We start from the raw sequence: 21,279 nt of genomic DNA on the forward strand, positions 1-21,279 counted from the left end.
AGGATTTAAGGGACTTTGAACATGGCATGGTTGCTGGTCTGAGTATTTACTAGTATTTGCACAGACAACCATCTCTAGGGTTTACAGAGATGGTCTGAAGAAGAGAAAATATCCAGAGAGCAGCAGTTGTCTGGACCAGAATGTCAGGTTGATGTCAGAGGAGAATGGGTAGACTGGTTGGAGATGATAGAAAGACAACAGGAAGTCAAATAAAAACTGGTTCCAACCAAGGTCTGCAGAACAGCATCTCTGAACACACAACACGTCCAACCTTGAAGCAGATGGGCTACAGCAGCAGAAGACACACTGGGTGCCTCCTGTCAGCTAAGAACAGGAAACTGAGGTTACGATTCACACACACTCACCAACACTGTGTGACGTTGTCATAACAATATGGAGGAAAATCTCAGAGGAATGTTTCCAACACCTTGTTGAATCTATGCCACCAAGAATTAAGGAGGTTCTGAAGGAAAAAGGGCGTCAAACCTGGTACCAGGAGGGTGTATCTCATAAAGTAGCTGGTGGATGTTCATCCATTATGGGACAAAGCACCAATCATTATTTAACAAAGGTAGAATTAGTTCTGCTGGAGAAACACTTGAGATTTAGTCGGAAGAAGACAAAATCTGCTATCGGGATGATCAAAGCTGTGTGTTTACGAGTGTCTGGGTCCTCTGATAGAGGTAGACAGTATAGAATGGACACCACTAGACTACAAATCTGAAAACATGATAGATCTGTGTCTATGTTTTAAGTAAGAGAGCATTTAAAAAACACATATCATGAAGAGATCACTTTAAAATCCAGTTTAAAGGAGCCTGCTCATCAAACATGCTGCTGATTTACGACGATGTCTTCTGCACGGTATTGCAGCAGTGAATGTGATCTGTTTTAAACCATGAAGTCTCAGAGAAATATCCTGCTTGTGAAGTCAAAGTCACTGTTTCGTATATATGTTCTAGATTATTGTCTCCCATTAGAAGTACTTAGTACTTTTTGTTAATCTTCTAGAGAAAGTATCTGGTGGAGTTTAGATAAAAGAAAAAGGAAGGACAATTGTTGAACTTCTGTCTTCGACAAGCAGAATTGGTCACTTCTTTGAGTAGGAAAGGAACAGCTGAGAGGACAGTGATGTGACTGTTTACAGGTTTTTTTAAGAGTCTAGTGAGAGCAAGGGTGAAGTTAGATGTAAATATTATAAAATAGAGGATTTGGATGCTTTTCATAAAGTCTGGTTCTGGGAAGGAAAACATTCCCCATTAAAAAAGAAATATGGAACTTATTTTGAATGACACCTAATGTTTTTGGAAATTGTGCAAAAGTTTTACTTGAACCTGCAAACTGTCTGCGTTCACATGCTGCCATCAATGCCGGTAACATTAAACACAGAGCTGCATAAGAAGTATTATTGGATGTGCATTTCTGTTAGGGATTTTTGTGACTGCATTTAGACTTAAAAACAAACCTTGAAGCCCTCTGATACTTATTTAGATGTTTATTACTATGGCAATAGTGAAAACTCAATGTGCAGCTCATTATAATCAAAGGCTGTTTTCTATCATCTGCTGAATCGGTGCGTTTCCAAAAGCAGAATCTCTGGACTTCCAGAGGAAACCTCTGGCTCCAGATGTTTCTGATCTGTGGCTACTGGCCTAGTCTGGCTCTGTTTGAGGTTTCCACCCCATTAAAAGCAGGATTTTTCTCCCCACAGTCACCAGGTGCTGGCTCTGAGGGAATTGTAGGTGGAAAGCACCTTGTGATGATTTGTGATTGTGAACTGCAGCTATATCCATAAAGCTAAATTTAACAAGCATTAATAATAATGAATTCACTGTCAAAACCACCAAATGAAAAACTATTTGAAGAGCTGCAGATGTAATGAATAACAGGATATAATCTCCGTTCTGGTCTGTGAAGCCCAGAGCAGAGCACCGGGAGCGGCCAGGAGCCTGGAGGAGGAACTGGCAGAGGGAGGGGGAGGCAGGAGCTGCACAATGCCTCAGTATGGGCCCCTCAGCGAGGCCTAGAAACAAGTCACAATGGCTGCACTGTCAGCCAGCCTCCTGCACTTTCATAGGCCTCCCTGACACCAGGCCTCTCTCCTTTCTCAATAAGCTGCACAACAACCTTTTCAGGGGCCAAATCAACGGTCTGCTCCTCCATCGCTGACCTGAAAGAGACCATTCTGAGTTCAACGGCTGCTGTTTGAGATGAATTCTCTCTCTTTCTTTTCTTTCCCCATTCCAGAGCTACGACTAACGTGCAACGATAGAACGGGAGAATATGGCTGCGTTTCTGCTCGCTGGGCACTGTGGGATTTTCTTGTTCCTAATGGTTTAGATATGGAAAACCTCAGGGGTAGAAAACATTGTTGTGCATTCAGCGTAACAAAGTGCAAAGTTCAGCAATTTCAGGATAAATGGATAGAGCCGGTCCATTCAGGAAAAGACAGAAAGAACGTGTGGTATGAATGATTCATTGTCAAGACAGGAAAGGACTTTTTAAAAATTCAAACAGGTCGAACATTTCAGGAAAGAGCGTCCATTCTTAAAAACACAAGACAAGGATTCTTCCAGTGAAGCCCCTCTTTAAAGAGATCAAAGCCAAAACATGAAGCTGGAGATGATCTTTCATTCATGGAGACGCCCGCCTCCCGAGGATGAGAGCTGCCATTCTGGCAGCGGCCATTAGCCAACTGGAGCAGCTCAAATCCCGTCTTCATTTTGTCTGACTGACTTACAAACAATTTAGCACCAAATATGCTCCCTGGAACAAGCGCTCCCCACCAGACACAGAAGATTTTCTTTCAAAGAAATTGGCTTGCAAAGCGTCCTACATGTTTCCAGCTATCCCTTTGAGCTCTGTCCCTCATTTCTTCGGCCTCTGCTTAAAAACTGCACACCCACACTGAAGTCATAGTGAGATTATGAAGGTTTTCGAGAGTGTAAATATTAGTATATTTGTTACTAGTGAGGAATAAATGAAGATGGCACATAGCACAATGGAAAAACGTTTCAGGCTTGCCATGAAAACAAACACCTTTGGGACATATATGACCATCTCTCTGGAATGATGCAGCTGCAGCTCTAACCCGTTACCAGGTCACAATACGTGAACATTTGATTGAAGATGTGATGGCTGGAACAACACTTAAAATACACAAGACTGAAGTTTATTTCCTGTGTTTCCTGTTTTCCAGTGATTCATATCTTTATAAATTAAAACACCAACATGTGATGAGCTACATGCTAACAGATGCTGTAAAGCAGTGGTTTTCAAACTGGGGGTGGGAGATCATTTCAGGGGGTCACCAGATCATTTTAAAAATGTATCGCCTACATTTATCAAATAAATGTGGGATTTTTTTTGTTTTGTTTTTTTAAGCAGGGCTGTCAAAATTAAACCATAAATGAAACAGACTAATCTTTTAAGTTAGCACATTACTTTTTTAAACAACAAAGTTAAAAGACCTGCCATATTGAAACACTGAATTTGACATTATCTCTGCAAAAGAAGCTGATTTTGGGCAGGTAGGGGCCTGGTGAACCACCAAAAACCACTTTACCCTCCTTATTTAAGAAGATTCTGACAGTTTTCCAGTCTTAAATTTAAGATTTAAGATAAACAACACAATTAATCACTTAGTCATGGCATGGGGGTGGGGGTCGCGAACACCAGTGCATCTTATCTTGGGGGTCGTGGCTGAAAGAGTTTGAAAACCACGGCTGTAAGAAATCTGCTGGATGTTTTCATTTCTGTTAAAATGGAGGTTTTCCTCTCTACTGGCACCCTGGCAGCTCAGGATGGGGGGACTGAAATGAAGAGCAGATTCAATATAAGCCTTTGACTTCCTTACGTGGGTTTTTTTTTTTTAATGAACTGACATAATATAAACACAAAATTTATTACAAACTGGACAAATGTGGGTCATATAATAGATTTACTTTTATTGGATTACAACAGAAATACAGTAAATTGAATTGATTCTAACTGATTCTGTATCTTTAAAAGTGCTTTGAGATGTTTTTGGCTACGTTCACACTGCAGGCAAAAGTAGCCTAGAAACTTTTTGTTTCGCCCGTATACGACCTACATCAGATTTTTTTATTTTTTTTATTATATCAGTCCGAACATGTTTTCATTTCTCGGTTGATAACCGATTAATGAGGCGTAAACAGTGTTCTCTTAAACGTTCTCATCGTTTTGGGAATTTTTTGCTGGGCAAATCTTTCTTGAGCAGACTGTTAAATACCAAATTTAAATGACCTCAAACTTGCATATAACAATCTTAAAACATATTCATATCAGAGTTAACTGTTTTATTAACCCATTGGAAGTCTGCACAAATGCAGAAACTCTGCAAATAATTACGACCAAAGTGATCAAGCCCGTCACTCGGTGCATTTAAGTCATTAAGGATTCACTCCAAAACATGCATTCTCATCCGTTCATGCTCTAAAGTTATTTTCCATCACTGGATTATTGTTTCCAGGATAAATGAAACACGTCCGCCTCTTCAGGTGGTCAAACTGCATTCCTGCCAGCTTCGCCATGCTGGTGCTTGACCTCTGATCTCCCTGTGAGGTGGAGCATCAGCACAAAGCCTGTTTCCTCATGAAAATCTATAAAGCATCACATTTCCATCCTCTGGGAAGTGTAGTGTGTCATAATTTGTGACATCAATCATGTTGTCATAGAGAACAACAGATTTTTTCCACCAGGAGGAGAAGCTGCTTAATGTGAGCTTAATGTTTAGATTTCAGACCAGTTTTTGTTCAGTTTTTTTCCCCCTTTTTTGTGGGTCTATAGTTGTCTTTTGTTTAAAAGTTTTTTTTTCTTTTTTATCTCTATATTTATGTTTTTGGGTTGTTGTTGTTTCCATGATCCGTTTTCCTCTCGCAGGCTTTGGGCTAAAATAATGAAATCATGTGAGTTTATTCTTCCTTTTTCTCTTTTGTCTTCGAGATTCGAGTGATGAACCAGTTCTGTTTAACAGCGGTTTATAAATACGTTTCATTTTACATGAAAAGCAAATAATCCTGGAGAGACTTCCCACTGCAATAAAGAGCAGAGTTACCAAGCCAGGCCCCAAACACATCGCATTATCACAGAGCTCAGGACAGGGTTTACTAAGGCCTTCCAAACTGCAACCAGATGAATGGAGCTCAACTAACCACAAAATGAGGGATGGGGGGGTCACTTGTGGGGTTTTATGTCCCCATAATCACTAAACAGCTGCCCCTGTAGCGGTCCTATAAAGCTCCAAGATGGTTCCTAAAACCAACATTAACTGAAAGAGGTTTAAAAACAGCCAAAGGAAACCAATTTCCTCCAACACCAAACAATGTGGGAAAAAAGCTCAGCTTTTCTCAGTGCTGCAGAAAACCCATTAAATTTGTCTGAAAAGCTCAGAGTAGATCAGTCCTGTGAAAGCAAGTCCTGGATGCAACGGCCAGGGACAAACCCTGGCAGACAAGGTGCATCTCTGGAAAAAAAAAACATAAGAGTATCCCACAGGAGTCGAGCATCTAACCGAGCATCTGTCCTCCTGTCGCACGTGATTATTTTGGGGCGACAGGAGTGAGGATGAGTCAGAGATGCTCGTCATTACAGAGCCAAGCCAGAAAACAAAAAAAAAGCAATAATAAAACCTGTCTCGGTTTGACCTCAGCGGCAGAGGAGGAACAGCCGCTGCTGCCAACATCCATCTCGTCTCTATTTAATCAAGCATCTGTTCTTTGCATTGAGGATTATCTAATGGTGTGAAGGACTGACGGGGGGCTGGGCAGACCCCTCCATAATTACATATGGATTTATGTGCTTCAGGTGTTATTTGTCAGGGGTTTGCCGCCGACTGACATGACAGATAATGGCGTGAACAAGAGGAGGGTACAGAGCAAATGGCTGATTTAAAGATGGACACCAAATAGTTTCAGCAAGGACTGGAATATTTAATTCACCATGAAGGAAACATTTTTGGAAAAGAACATTTTAAATGTGGCATGTCGGCGATGAACTTATCGCACACAAAAGAAGGAGGCCTGGGGTGGATCATCTGCTAAAAGTTTTGCCTAAAATTTGGGAGTTGGAAGCAGAATCACTCACATTTGCAACTAAATGTGAAGAGTTTTACCCCCGTTTTAACCCATCTCTTCAAGCTAAGTCTTGTACATTTTTGGATAAAAAAAGTCAACGAGTCATACCAGAAGATTTAGACGTAAAGGGATCCGGGTTTTCCTCTTCAGCCCCCCTAGAGTCTAACAAAAAATTCCTCCTTTTTCTTGGTTGCAGTAGTAGATCTAACATTTCTCAGGTCTAGGAAGAAAGTGTTGATCCTGTCCTCCTATTGGCTCTGACCCACAGCGGTACATTGTGTTTATGCTGAAATTGCGACTGGTGTGCATCAGGCATCCATAACAGTGAAGAAGGATACGGACGAGTCGAATATCGTTTCAAGAAGAGGGAAAATCAGACTGTAGAACTTTTTTTTATTTGTGAAAACAAATATAGTTTTGTCAAATCCACATGTTCTTGATTCCTGTCCTGACAGTTAACATAACTCCAAGTCCAGGCATCAGTTGGGTCCTTGATTTCCCAAATATGGAAAACACTACTAGAACTCCAGAATTTGACAATGAAACTGGAATCAATTATAAAACATGGAATATTATGGAATTTGTTCGAAAGTGGGTATGATTTGTTATCCCAACCAATAAGAAAGTTTTCCATGGTGTCTGAGCCAGAGGAACAAAATAAGAGATGAATGTCTGTCTGTGCACCATCACCTGAACTGACTGGGTTCGAGTCTCCTGCAGATGTTCAGCAGTGACGTTGCAAACAAATACTAGAAAACTGAACGCTCGGCGGCTCCAGAAAAAGCTGCCTGTGATTCTGGTGACGCATCAGGCTGAGAAAATACTGGCTGATAAGAAAACCAGAGCAGCCTCCATCAAACTCACCCCGAGTGTTGAAGGAGGCTGTCCTGGAGAAGATCCAAGGAGAAAAAGGTTTTAGTTGTTTCCGTTAACACTACGAGACTGTCGTGTGTTAAAAAGAAACAAAAATGGATGTCCTTGGCAGAGCATGTGGGATATTATCATTAAAAAGATCAAATGTCAAACTAAGGCACGTTTTCCAGAAGCAGCAAAGTCTTGTTCACAATAATTTAAATAACCATGGGTATATATGGGTAATGATCCTTAAACGCAGCAAAATGTGCTGCTGGGAGCAACGGTGGGAAAATTTGGGTGTACCTTAATTTTATACTGGTGCACCCAAATGAACAAAAGAACTGGTGCACCAGTTCAACCAGTGCAGAAAGTGCTGCTGGTTTTATTATGCAAGTCTTTCCAGGTTTTGCAGAGAGCTGCTGCATGAGGAAACACCGACAGACACAGAGTCTGCCATTTTCTTCAAGCATCTAATAGAAACTTCTAAGAATGAGGAAAACTCTTTATCTTGGCATATCTGTTTGTCCCAACCTGTAGCTTGAAAATTATCCAAAACAGCACAACCAGAGACATAAAGGACTGTCTTCAGCTTGGTGGAAACCATAATGCACATCGTAAAGGCGAGGAGAAACCATGTCGTCTGCTTACCTTTTTCCCAGCGAGCTGAGCGGGGTGCTGAGGCTCAGGGGGGCCGGGGCAGGTCTACGGCTGCGTCCTGGCAGCTTGGCGTCAGATGGCTCCTTCTTCGGGGACTTGACCTTACAAGCCGGACTGGCGGCAGGCTTGATGTTGAGATCCTTCAGCACATCGTAGTTTATCTTACAAGAGATTTTCTTCTGCTCCAACATCTTCTCAATGGCTTCTTCAGCGTTGTTGGCTCTGATCGGGGGGCGTCTCTTTCCGGGGGCTCGCCGCTGTTTAACAAAAATAATAATTATCTCAACAAGAAATGTAAAAGGTGTTCTTATTTAACCAAAACATGTAAGTAACACTTCAGGGACCACATATCATATTATTTTTCCTTTTTGCCAGCTCAGGTGTTGTTAATTTTATTGTTTCATAAGAAATCATAGATCATTTCTAGCTGCATGGTCCCTTCCCTTTGTATTCCCAAGGTTTGATTTGTGCACATAGAAGTTTCTCTGAGTCTCAGGAGATTTTAATGACATCATATTAAAGATTAAAATTTAGGTTAAAAACCTTAAAAAATTACTCCTACATTTATAAACACAGCTTTTTGTAGTTTTTTGAACCGCCACCCATCTTTGCTCCTGAGAGACTCTGCCTCTCTAAGGTGCTCTTTGTTTGATCCATACTTTTATTAGTTTGTTTCCAATAAATCTGTTTGGTAGCATAAAGTTCCTCCAGCTGTTTTTTTCTGTAACGTTTACATTGCCAACCTTCTGTTTCCCTGTTCAACATTTAAAAGATTAAATTTTTCTGTTTTATGTTACAGAAAATGTTGGAAGTGTGGATGTAGAAAGAATCATCAGGGCAGAAAAGTTTAACGAAAATTCACACCAATTCATGAAAAAGTTGCTTCTTATTGTTGCTTATACATTTCCATCTGAACATATATATAAGATATATATTACACGGTACTATTTAGTTTTCCGTATGCTATTAACTGCTGTTGTTGCTGAAAGCCGTCCTGGCTGCAACTGCAAACACACTCAGGAGGTGATCAGTCACCTTCTGGTTGGTTTAACTTTAATAAACATGATCTGGTCCAGAGATCCAGTCACATCACACAATCCGGTTATGGCCTTCCAGCTGAGGAGCCTCTGACCCTTAAAAATCACACTGAGCAACATCTTTGCCAGCAAACGTTAAGTCTGTTATCTGCAATGTGTTAATCAAACCACAACAAAGAGGTTGTCAACCAGTTTTAGTTATTCCACATTAATCTGGACCTCTGAAGTGATGGTGAGAGATCAGCAGGCGTCTCCCTTTTATCTCACAGCAACTCACGATGGCGACCACTAACACCAGCAAGCAGATACTGGGTCTAACAGGAGGGAACCACAGGACTTACAGCTGGGTCTGCACATGTTCAGCTAGCATCTGGGTTTATTTCCATCTCTCTACCTGACTGAACACATTTTCTAACTCTGTAATTTTCACCTGCTTCGACTCCCTTTCCTCATTCATCAGTCAAAAGTGCCAATTATTTTCTGCTTGCAGCAGGAGCGGCTGCTTTTCTCCGCTCTGAATCCCTGAACTCACAACTCTGTGACAGGAATGGAAATTGGTTGACTATTCAACACACTTAGACACGTTTTTTATGTTTTTTATGTTGACCACAGATGAATAACTCAAGTGAACACTGTGTTTTCCAAACATTTATTTAGCTAAAAAAAAAAAAAACTATGTCAAGATTTTGTTTTGTGGTTAAAGTAAGTATGCCCTTGACCTCAGAAGCTCGAACTGCCCCTTCAGTGGGGATAAATGTGTGCCAACCTTCAGTAAAATCACCAAAATCAACTATTTCTAAATTTTGTGGCCTTTGTTGGATTGTTAGTGACTTGAACAAGCTGCCCAGTTCCTGAAGTAGTAAAGTAATCCCACAGCATCATACATCCACCACCGTGTTAACAGCTTACTGCAGTTTAAATTTGTCTCTGAATAGTTTTTGAGGATCACATTATTCTGTATTTTCTGATGGGATTTTCTTTATTTGCTTTCCTGGCAGAACCACCATGGTGGATAAACCTGAGCCATTATCTTTTCTAACGAGGTCATATTAATTTTAGCACCGTCAGTTGCAGAGCCACCTGCAGACTGCGGTTTTCAGCTCTTTAAACATTTATTTTTCCACTAAAAGGTCTGCTTCGGTTGACTGAGGTGAAGATGTGATAAAAGTATAATTTTGCTTTCATTCTCCATTTTTTAGATTTTTCTCTCATTTAAATGATTAAAAAAACTTTTAAATGTTAATAATCTTCAAATAAAATAATCAAATAATAATCAAATTAAAAATATTTCAATAATATAAAAATAACTAAATAATAAATAAAAATAATCATATAAAATAATCAAATGCAGTAATAGCATCAGACGCTATAATCAATAAACCTGTGAAATAATAAGACAAAAGGGGAAATTGTGTTTTTAAAGTACAACAAAAACTATTAATATGCACATAACTGCTGAGAGGTTGCAGTAAGTTAACAGGAAACAAAACGCTTAACTTTTGGTGAAATGCCGCGTCGCCTCCTGGTCCAAAACGTAATGTAAAAACAATCTGAGACATTTCAGATTAAAAGGATCATTGAAGGTGACTGGGTTTATGACGCATGGAGGGGCGCAGGTGTCAGATACACGTCAGATTACTTTCTGTCTGACTCAACCTCATGTTAAAAACCGCTCTGTGTTCGACAGTCTGCAGGCCGACTGCCTTACCTTCTTCTCTTTGTAGATCCCGAGCTCCTTCTCCTTCGCTATCTTTGCTTCCTTTTCTGAAAACAAGAAACAGTCTGAGCACACGAACTCAACAGAAACCACCGTAAGAAAAAAAAATCACCAGCTGAACGCTGGCAGGTTCCGTCGTAGGTTTACCTTCATTTTAATGATAAAGTGTGTGTGACATATCTGCACAGATATGTCAGGTCATTTCCCCAAAGTACCTTTCTGCTCTTTGAGGTAGTCGGAGTTTTCTGCCATCCAGAGCGCAGTCTTGATTTTGATTTCGTTGTCACTCAGCAGATACTACAGAGGGAGCAAAAAATATAGAAATTATTACACTAAATCACCAACACAATTTAATTTATTACATGGCGTTAATATTTATTTAGTCAGCTGAACCAATAAATTCTAGACAGGGCGTATGGAGACAGATCTACAACATGTTGCACTTAGACTTACATATGCAGTGAGATCCATCCCAGTTTAATTATGTGGACCCTAATATAACAACCTCTGCTAAACATGATGAGTCACAGAAACAAAACTATTTCATTTAATAACAGATCATTTTGACTTTATAAAACATGGTAAATTGCTTAAACTTTAACTTTGGTTTTAAGGTTGGGACTGTTTGTTGGTTGTACAGTTGAGTTAAAAGAAAATCCTGAAATGTCCTGACCTAAAAGACAGAGACAAATCCGGGCAAACAGCAGCAGTAGACCCTTCACCATAGCCGAGGTGGCGTTTCTGTGCATGTCACAGCAGGACAGATGAGAAGCTGACTACGTTAGCAATGTCAAAGAAACCTGGACGGACTGGTGCATTATCCTGGCTGTTCGAACAACGGTGGAAAACTAACTGTAGTATAAAAGAAAAGAAAAAAAGGTGACTGTGAATAACACAGTTTTCCTTCATAAACTTCGCTGCTGTCTGCATCTCTTTGTGACTCTGGTTGACATCGCTTGTCCGATGATGGCGGTTGTGTTCGCAGGACTGAACACCGGACAGAAAGAAGGAGAAAAGACATGCCGTAGCAGAGGAAACACTGGATTTCATCCAAAAACAAGGTCAATTTAGGTGAACACTTTATCAGTGTGATGCTAAGTTGTACATTTCTATGTTGCCTTCCAGCTAAACGTGACATCGAGTAATGTTTGTTATGCTAGGACATCCCATGATGCACTGGGCTCCTCTCTGCTCTCTTTACTCTCCGTGCAGAAATATATAACATTGTGTTTTTCTCCTTCTCAGCAAGTATCCCTGGATTAGAGTTTTGGTACTTGACCCCTCCTTCCTGTCCTCTCCACCTCCAACTAGTCCACAAAAACTATTTTTCTTCCTGGTTCTGGTTGTGATGGAGGTTTTCTTTCCTAGTTCTGGATCTAATGGAGGGTTTCCTTCCTGGTTCTGGATATAATGGAGGGTGTCCTTCCTGGTTCTGGATCTAATGGAGGTTTTCCTTCCTGGTTCTGGATCTAATGGAAGTTTTCCTTCCTGGTTCTGGATCTAATGGAGCTTTTCCTTCCTGGTTCTGCATCTAATGGAGGGTTTCCTACCTGGTTCTGGATCTAATGGAGGGTTTCCGTCCTTGTTCTGGATCTAATGGAGGGTTTCCGTCCTGGTTCAGGATCTAATGGAGGGTTTCCTTCCTGGTTCTGGATCTAATGGAGGGTTTCGTTCCTGGTTCTGGATCTAATGGAGGGTTTCCGTCCTGGTTCTGGATCTAATGGAGGGTTTACTTCCTGGTTCTGGATCTAATGGAGGGTTTCCTTCCTGGTTCTGGATCTAATGGAGGGTTTCCTTCCTGGTTCTGGATCTAATGGAGGTTTTCCTTCCTGGTTCTGGATCTAATGGAGGGTTTCCTTCCTGGTTCTAGATCTAATGGAGGGTTTCCTTCCTGGTTCTGGATCTAATGGAGGGTTTCCTTCCTGGTTCTGGATCTAATGGAGGGTTTACTTCCTGGTTCTGGATCTAATGGAGGGTTTCCTTCCTGGTTCTGGATCTAATGGAGGGTTTCCTTCCTGGTTCTGGATCTAATGGAGGGTTTCTTTCCTGGTTCTGGATCTAATGGAGGGTTTCCTTCCTGGTTCTGGATCTAATGGAGGGTTTCCTTCCTGGTTCTGGATCTAATGGAGCGTTTCCTTCCTGGTTCTGGATCTAACGGAGGTTTTCCTTCCTGGTTCTGGATCTAATGGAGGGTTTCCTTCCTGGTTCTGGATCTAATGGAGGTTTTCTTTCCTGGTTCCTGATCTAATGGAGGGTTTCCTTCCTGGTTCTGGATCGAATGGAGGGTTTCCTTCCTGGTTCTGGATCTAATGGAGGGTTTCTTTCCTGGTTCTGGATCTAATGGAGGGTTTCTTTCCTGGTTCTGGATCTAATAGAGGGTTTCCTTCCTGGTTCTGGATCTAATGGAGGGTTTCTTACCTGGTTCTGGATCTAATGGAGGGTTTCCATCCTGGTTCTGGATCTAATGGAGGGTTTCCTTCCTGGTTCTTGATCTAATGGAGGGTTTCCTTCCTGGTTCTGGATCGAATGGAGGGTTTCCTTCCTGGTTCTGGATCTAATGGAGCGTTTCCTTCCTGGTTCTGGATCTAACGGAGGTTTTCCTTCCTGGTTCTGGATCTAATGGAGGGTTTCCTTCCTGGTTCTGGATCTAATGGAGGTTTTCTTTCCTGGTTCCTGATCTAATGGAGGGTTTCCTTCCTGGTTCTGGATCTAATGGAGGGTTTCCTTCCTGGTTCTGGATCGAATGGAGGGTTTCCTTCCTGGTTCTGGATCGAATGGAGGGTTTCCTTCCTGGTTCTGGATCTAATGGAGGGTTTCTTTCCTGGTTCTGGATCTAATGGAGCGTTTCCTTCCTGGTTCTGGATCTAACGGAGGTTTTCCATCCTGGTTCTGGATCTAATGGAGGGTTTCCTTCCTGGTTCTGGATCTAATGGAGGGTTTCCTTCCTGGTTCTGGATCTAATGGAGCGTTTCCTTCCTGGTTCTGGATCTAACGGAGGTTTTCCTTCCTGGTTCTGGATCTAATGGAGGGTTTCCTTCCTGGTTCTGGATCTAATGGAGGTTTTCTTTCCTGGTTCCTGATCTAATGGAGGGTTTCCTTCCTGGTTCTGGATCTAATGGAGGGTTTCCTTCCTGGTTCTGGATCGAATGGAGGGTTTCCTTCCTGGTTCTGGATCGAATGGAGGGTTTCCTTCCTGGTTCTGGATCTAATGGAGGGTTTCTTTCCTGGTTCTGGATCTAATGGAGGGTTTCTTTCCTGGTTCTGGATCTAATGGAGGGTTTCTTTCCTGGTTCTGGATCTAATAGAGGGTTTCCTTCCTGGTTCTGGATCTAATGGAGGGTTTCTTTCCTGGTTCTGGATCTAATGGAGGGTTTTCATCCTGGTTCTGGATCTAATGGAGGGTTTCCTTCCTGGTTCTTGATCTAATGGAGGGTTTCCTTCCTGGTTCTGGATCTAATAGAGGGTTTCCTTCCTGGTTCTGGATCTAATGGAGCATTTCCTTCCTGGTTCTGGATCTAACGGAGGTTTTCCTTCCTGGTTCTGGATCTAATGGAGGGTTTCCTTCCTGGTTCTGGATCTAATGGAGGTTTTCTTTCCTGGTTCCTGATCTAATGGAGGGTTTCCTTCCTGGTTCTGGATCTAATGGAGGGTTTCCTTCCTGGTTCTGGATCGAATGGAGGGTTTCCTTCCTGGTTCTGGATCTAATGGAGGGTTTCTTTCCTGGTTCTGGATCTAATGGAGGGTTTCTTTCCTGGTTCTGGATCTAATAGAGGGTTTCCTTCCTGGTTCTGGATCTAATGGAGGGTTTCTTTCCTGGTTCTGGATCTAATGGAGGGTTTCCATCCTGGTTCTGGATCTAATGGAGGGTTTCCTTCCTGGTTCTTGATCTAATGGAGGGTTTCCTTCCTGGTTCTGGATCTAATGGAGGGTTTCCTTCCTGGTTCTGGATCTAATGGAGGGTTTCCTTCCTGGTTCTGGATCTAATAGAGGGTTTCCTACCTGGTTCTGGATCTAATGGAGGGTTTCCGTCCTTGTTCTGGATCTAATGGAGGGTTTCCGTCCTGGTTCTGGATCTAATGGAGGGTTTCCTTCCTGGTTCTGGATCTAATGGAGGGTTTCCTTCCTGGTTCTGGATCTAATGGAGGGTTTCGTTCCTGGTTCTGGATCTAATGGAGGGTTTCTTTCCTGGTTCTGGATCTAATGGAGGGTTTCCTTCCTGGTTCTGGATCTAATGGAGGGTTTCCTTCCTGGTTCTAATGTTTTCCTCTCCACCATCAGCTCAGGGTATAGAAAGAAGATTTAATTTGATCTGTTGGGTTCCTTAGCTTGGTCCTTATTTTTATAAATTGGTTGATATAAACAGTTATTTTTTCTTGTCTTTTTTTTTTTTTACATAGTTATAATAAACTGGACTAATGTGGATAATATAATGGATTTGTTTAAACTGGACTACAATGAACTGGACTGGACCGTCTGTAAATGTGTCAGGAATTGGCACTTTTTAAATAAAAGCTAAAACCTACCTGGAATTGGTTTGTTTCTTAACTCCGTCATTTTTAGTGTCCTTACTCCAAATTTCAGACACAGTAGACTTATTTCACACAGCGTCTGTGCTTAAAAACATTTTTTAAACATTGTTATTTGGAGTTAATGGCATCAAAAATAAATAGTTGTGAGATTGGCCACTCTGAGCATCCGTAGAAAACACATCAGGAGAAAACGACTTGTAAATTTAGAGATTTGTATACATTTCCAATGGTTAACATTGGGAGTCTAATCACAGCTAAAAGAGCAAAATATGACATAAAACACCCAAAACTTGGATGTTTTTACATTTTATTTTTTCTCTTCTAACTACACTGAAATATTCAAACAGATGTTTAAAACTCAGAATTAAAGGTTGAGATGTTAAAGAGCTGAACGTCTGTATTGGTTTAGTATTTACTGAAGCTCCCCAGGCGGCTACGTACCAGCTCGATCTCGCTGTCATCTATCCCGCTCAGGTCCAGCTCCCCGCTGTCGGCGGCGCCATCTGTCATGGAGACAACAACCAGAACGGACACGCTCACACAAAGTGCTGTAATGCACATTTTCACTGTAGCGTTCCCATCCCAGGAGGGCGAGGCAGGAAACGCCAGCTTGTCCAGAGCAAAACACACACACACACACACACCTCCAACAGCCATCCACCCATCTCCTCCTGGTGGAAACAGTGGAACATCAAACCTCCATCAGGGGTTAATCAGAAAATAAAACACACTGTGACTCCTGATAAGACCTTGATAGGCTTAACTGGCGTTTAAGCAGATCTACCTCACACTTTCTTTCAATTACAATCACTCATTAGATTGCAGCGCACTTGTGTTTGGAGACGAGGAGATGCTGAAGCAGCAATCTGCATTTTTCTACCTGCGCCTCTACAAGATGGAGCTGATTGCCCAAAGTGAAACGACAGACATTTTAACGCGATGATAAAAGAAAATGGCATTTCAAATCCCCAGATGTGCACACAGTTCAGCTTTTTAGGAGGAAAATGAGATTGACTTTGATAAGAGAAATCAAAGAATTTCTTTTCTTTTTTTGAGGAGGGAGAGGGCGTTGGCTTTGACAGTAAAGCATCAATGGAAACTCAACAGCTTTTCTTCTATAAGATTCTCCACCTTGATTAGCTGTTTTGAAGCAGTGTTTTCTAGCAGCCTGCAGACATCAAACAGTCAATCAAAGCAGCAAAGATGGAAAGAAATGTTTTAAACGGGTGGCGGGCGGCAGGTTTACGAGAGTCATTTAACTTCTTTCAGCTTTCTGCCTTTGACATTTTCACAAGGGGGGGTGCAGGGCCCTGCATCCTGAAGTTCAAACTCCCAACCAGGCAGCAGCTTCAAAGAAGCACCACCTGAGTCGACAGGCGGCTTTCCTGATTCATTACGGGGAGGCAGGTGCACGGACTGAGAGGAATACACCCATCCTCAGACTGTAAAAGCTGCGTTCGCTGCACAACTAAAGAGGCTGGTGGGGATTAATCTAGTCAGTCATTTGAGTTCAGTTAGTAGATTGCAGCCTCCTAAAAAAAGAAAGCGCTCCAGAGGGAAGAGACAGGTCAGTCGCTATCTGCCGTGCCCAGCCCTCTAAGAACTTCCTCTCCGTGAAGTGTGAGGGCGAGATAAGACGGAGACAAGCCCTGGGAGAGATCCGAAGCTCCGGGAGGCAGAGAGGCAGAGAGACAAAGAGCTGATAACACCAGTCCAAACCCAGAGAGGGGAGGAGGGGAGGGAGCAATTACAGAGTTATTATTCAGCCCCGCTTTGATATATCTACACTTGCTAATTTGATCTAACCCATTAAATTGTTCTGGAGTGTACAGAAGAATGAGCAGACCTCAGGTTCAGAAAATCACTTTGGATGAGTACGTTAGGAAGGAAAAGCTAAAATTATGAGACAATAGGAGTCGCCATGTTTTAGCTTTCTTTTTGTTTTTGTCCTTTAAATGTTCATGAGAACAGACAGCCGAGGAGGAAGCATGGGTGACGTTAGAGTCTTAGTTCAGCACTGATGGCAAACAATGTTTTTATCTTCCCAGTGTCAAATAAAGAGCTGTGATAAACAGAGACCTTAACCTGCAGGCTGAACAAAATCTTCTTTTCATGAATCCACCGCCTCAAGTTAAACATCAATTGAGGTTTAAGCAAACCTTTCTGGGAGGCTGGATCATGATCTGCATTCAACAATGGTGACCCAACATCCACCGCTGGGTTGAGCACCGCTCATGACTCATGCATCACTTCCTCCTTTCTACAGAGGAGCAAAGACCCTTTCACAACAAGCTGCAACATGTGCATGAAAGTTTCAGAGGTCGACGTCATAAAGCGGTAGCCTTGCTGCTGTTTTGGCCAGTCCTGAACCTCCTAGGCTTTGTAAGCAACTGCAGAATGTGTGTTTAAAAGAAAAAAACAGGAATAAGAGGAGGGAAGCGTGTGCAAGCAGGTCTGACTCTACAGGCAATCTGTGGAAAGCCAGGAAGGTACAGCTATTCTACCCCAGGATTGTTGTGTGGATGGATAACTGGACATTTAGATGCAATGTGGATTTCACAGGTAGAGGAAGGTGAACTAATGAGAACATGTATGTATGTATATTTGGCTCATATGTTCAGCTTTGACCAAGCTGAGAGGTATCCTTGTTGCTGGCTCTTATGAGAATTTGCTTCTGAGACCATTTTCTTTTGATTCTTTGGCCTGAAAATTGTTGTCAGACTGTTTAGAAAACATGTGGATGGTCTGAAAAAGATCCACTATCTCCCTCAGAGATTATGATTTATGTCAGGCTGGTTAAAGGAGAAGTAAGAAGAAGAAAATCAAGTGACAAGGACACTGAAAAATCTTCAGAGGGTTTCTGAACATCTCTATGTGGTTTTCTTTCATGGAACTATCTGACATGTCAGCGAGCGAGCGAACGAAACGAATATGTGTCAGCCCCAACAAAAGAAAATCATCTCCATTCAACATGTTCAAAAGAGAGTAGGAAGAAGTCCAACTCTGTAATGGTCCCAATTATTGGGACACGTCTCCGAATTATTGAACTCAAGTGTTCCAATCAAGGTCCATTAAGATGTGGATGAGCAAGTTGGGTGTGGAGGAACTTGACTTGAGTCCTGACCTCAGCTTCATGGAGCACCTTCAGGATAAATTAAGAGCGGAGACTGACAGCCAACACCAGAGCCTGAACTCAAAATATGCTTCTCGAAGAATGCTCAAAACTTACCATGAACACACTTCTAAAGCTCATGGCAAGCCTTCCCAGATGAGCCGTTATAGCTGCAAGGGGTGGGCCGACTCCTTGTCAAGCCCTACAGATGAAGGACGGGATGTGATTAAAGTTTATGTGCAGGTAAAGCCAGATATCTCAATACTTTTTGGAATATATGTACATAGAAACAATTTTTCTTCTGTTATCAAATGGTCTCTGAATACTTTACTCTTGTATCTCACTGAGACATTCCTGATCCGCTTCGTCCGAAATCTCCCACACAGCTTAACAAACAAGCACAGTGTGCATCAAGACAGCACACCATGCATGTTCACGGGTTAGATTCAAACCTGTTTTGGTCTACAAGAAGAAAGAAACTCTAAAAAGATTCAGTCTTGATTGTCAAGCTTAAACAGCAAATGGTCTGAACTCATGTAGCGTCTTTTTAACCTGGTCTAACTCTATCCTCGTTAGCTACTAAGTAGATACAGTTTCATCCAGTCTGCAGTTTCTTTACAAGCAAACGCTGATGATCATGTCAGGAACGGGGTGGGATACACTGTTTTGGCCATGGACACATCTAGGGGGGCCCTTCTGGTGGCAATCAGGAGAGAATATGGATCAATAACATACGGGAACAAGAAAACTAAGTCATGGCTATGCGTTCCCTAATACCTTAACAACTTGTCCAATGCCCACATCTTTTTGTTTCAAACCGGGCAATTTAAACACTGAAATTAAGCATCTCTTACTAATTCTGAATTTTCAGGATATCATTTCAACAGACCATCTTGTTCTCTTATATTTTAGGGTTTGTCAGTAAGACGCATGTCCCTCCAGGGTTACCACAGAGTAGGCAGACTGTCGCACTTTTATGTGAGAACTGTATTTTTTGGGGGAACAATAAAGCGGTAGACATGCTGTTAATATATATATATTTGTTTTTATTCTCTTTTTTTAATTTTTATTTATTTTTTATGTGCATGACAAAGATAGAAAAGCCTTTCTGTGTGGAGTTTGCATGTCTGGGTGGTCCAGCTTCCTCCCACGGTCCAACAACATGCTCACTGGGTTAAGTGGTGATTCTAAACTGTTGCTGAGAGTGAGTGAGAGTGGTTGCTTGTCTGTCTGTATTGGCCCTATGATAGCCTGGTGACCTGTCCAGGGTCTAGCCTGCCTCTTGAGAAGTATCTGCTGGGTATAGACAATGGGTGGACTTAGGGGAAATTAAATTAAAACCTTGGACATGAAAAAATTCAACTTTAGGTAAAGATCATTGTTATTCTGTGTCTCCCAATAAACTTAGTATTAATGCAAAAACACACAAAATTGCTCTTTAAATCTGCAGTTTGCATCTTTTCCTTGTCATATAACTAAATCATATAGTGCAAGATTAATGCCACTTTCACCTCCACAGGAAATGAAAAGTTCATAAAAAATCTGACTTTATTCCCTGCAGCTTCCTCTAAGAGCTTGTTTTTATTACACTAAAGTAGCCAGTCCATGACAGTAAATGTGTTTCTCCTCTAACTACTGTCCTGTAAGCTGCTTCCTCTGGTGAGACAGTGCAGACACGTCAGAGAAGACACCAAATTCATTTTCTTTTCAGGAATACAGCTGCTCTGTGGAGAAATGGAGCCAGAGCAGAGGGATGGGCTTACAGCAGTCTGATCCATCTGTGTTAACTCAATCACTCTGTTTTCCGCTGCTCCTCGCAGACATGTAACCTGACCCCCGCATTTACCCTTCAGCCCCTCTCCGACTGCTCCACAAACAGCCAATAATACCCTCCCTGCACAGTCATCTCCTGCACGCTGCTGCGTCCCGGCTGGCAGCGAGTCTGTGTGATGTGGTCAGCAGAATAAGATCGTCGACACCGAAGCACACAAACAGGAAAAATGGGCCCTGCAGGAGTGAGTGCTTACAGATGAGGCAGAGATATAGAGTCCCCCCCCCCGAACAGAGCTCAACAGAAGTTGTGAAGCAAAACTTGTTTGCGTTTATTTATTTTATGAGACTGGCCTGGCCACTGTGGTGAGAGGCGTCAATTTTCACTAAACTCTGTTATTCTCAGAGTAGTTTCCACGTGCTGTGTTGAAGGAGATTCATGTGGAGTCATGTTTTAAAACTCCTGTCTAATGGTACATTGCTGATTTGATACATCAGTGATTTAGAGCCATGCAGCAAAAAATAGCTGAAAATAGTTACCAGTGTTGTGCTGTGTGATAGCGAAACAAACCATTCTATACAATGGATGTTCTGCTTCTTTTAGAAACTAATTTTTCTACATTGGCAGCTTCTGTTTCTGAGGTCCTCATGTTGGGTGCAAACAGACGCATTGAAGGGGAGGGAAGATTAATAAAAATATAAATACAAGTTGGCAGTCCAGTTAGATTGAGAAATAAATGAACAGAAGGGCAGTCTGGGAGGAGTTAGAGAACAGAAAAGACCAAAGAGAAGGACAGGGAAGACTGAAAAGGTTATAAACAACGACCAATGCTTGGTGAGACACTAACAGAGAGAAGCTCATCCAGAAGAAGGTTGAGGCTGAAAGAGAAGAATGAGCATTAAGGAGTTCACTGATCTCTGCTCCTCTCTCTGATCTGAGGAAGAAGATGCTGACAAAGACAACGAGAGGAGAGCAGGAAAAAAAATTAACAAAGTCTCGCTGGCTAAATTAAAAAGAAGAGTTGGGTAAATGACTTCTGCACACCTCCCTTCCTCGCTCCTCCGTCTATCCTCCATCTCTTTCCCCTTTCCCAAAGAAAAGAAAGGAAAAACAAGGAGTGTGAGATCTGAGGGATGAATGGGGCTGTGTAGCCTCGCCCATCATCCACACTTCAAACGCAGCCCACAACATCCAGACTCTCAGCTCCTGATCCTCTCCTACACACCAGCACCTCTCGATCTGAACTGAGCAAGCAGCGCACAGAAATGTGGGGAAAGATTTTTTAATATTTTGTCACCTTTTTTATTGATACAGAACTGTTCCCTCAACTATCAGCTTTAGTTATCAGATCTAGTGCAGAAGGTTACTGCAGCTGCAAACAGACCGACCGATGAGGACTGAGGTTCCTGATCAGGTGAACACTGGTATCACAATCTGACTGACTGTCACATCCTCAGAACTGACTCTTTACTTATCCAGGAATTTAACCTCTCCTGTTGCATGCAT

At 42.0% G+C, this 21,279-nt stretch overlaps 1 protein-coding gene across 2 annotated transcripts in view; it reads right to left on the minus strand.

The window, feature by feature from the left end:
• The window catches only part of brf1a (BRF1 RNA polymerase III transcription initiation factor subunit a), a 146,450-nt gene that overhangs the window by 47,170 nt on the left and 78,001 nt on the right, over positions 1 to 21,279 (minus strand). For both annotated transcript variants that reach the window (XM_041971648.1, XM_041971647.1), the window contains 4 exons: positions 15,332 to 15,393; positions 10,577 to 10,658; positions 10,353 to 10,408; positions 7,599 to 7,864 (listed from right to left, as the gene is read on the minus strand). In XM_041971648.1, coding sequence (XP_041827582.1) covers positions 7,599 to 7,864; positions 10,353 to 10,408; positions 10,577 to 10,658; positions 15,332 to 15,393 — 466 coding nt within the window. The remainder of the gene's footprint in view (positions 1 to 7,598; positions 7,865 to 10,352; positions 10,409 to 10,576; positions 10,659 to 15,331; positions 15,394 to 21,279) is intronic.

Source organism: Melanotaenia boesemani, chromosome 20 (assembly GCF_017639745.1).
Source record: "Melanotaenia boesemani isolate fMelBoe1 chromosome 20, fMelBoe1.pri, whole genome shotgun sequence".
NCBI classification, from domain to species: Eukaryota; Metazoa; Chordata; class Actinopteri; order Atheriniformes; family Melanotaeniidae; genus Melanotaenia; species Melanotaenia boesemani.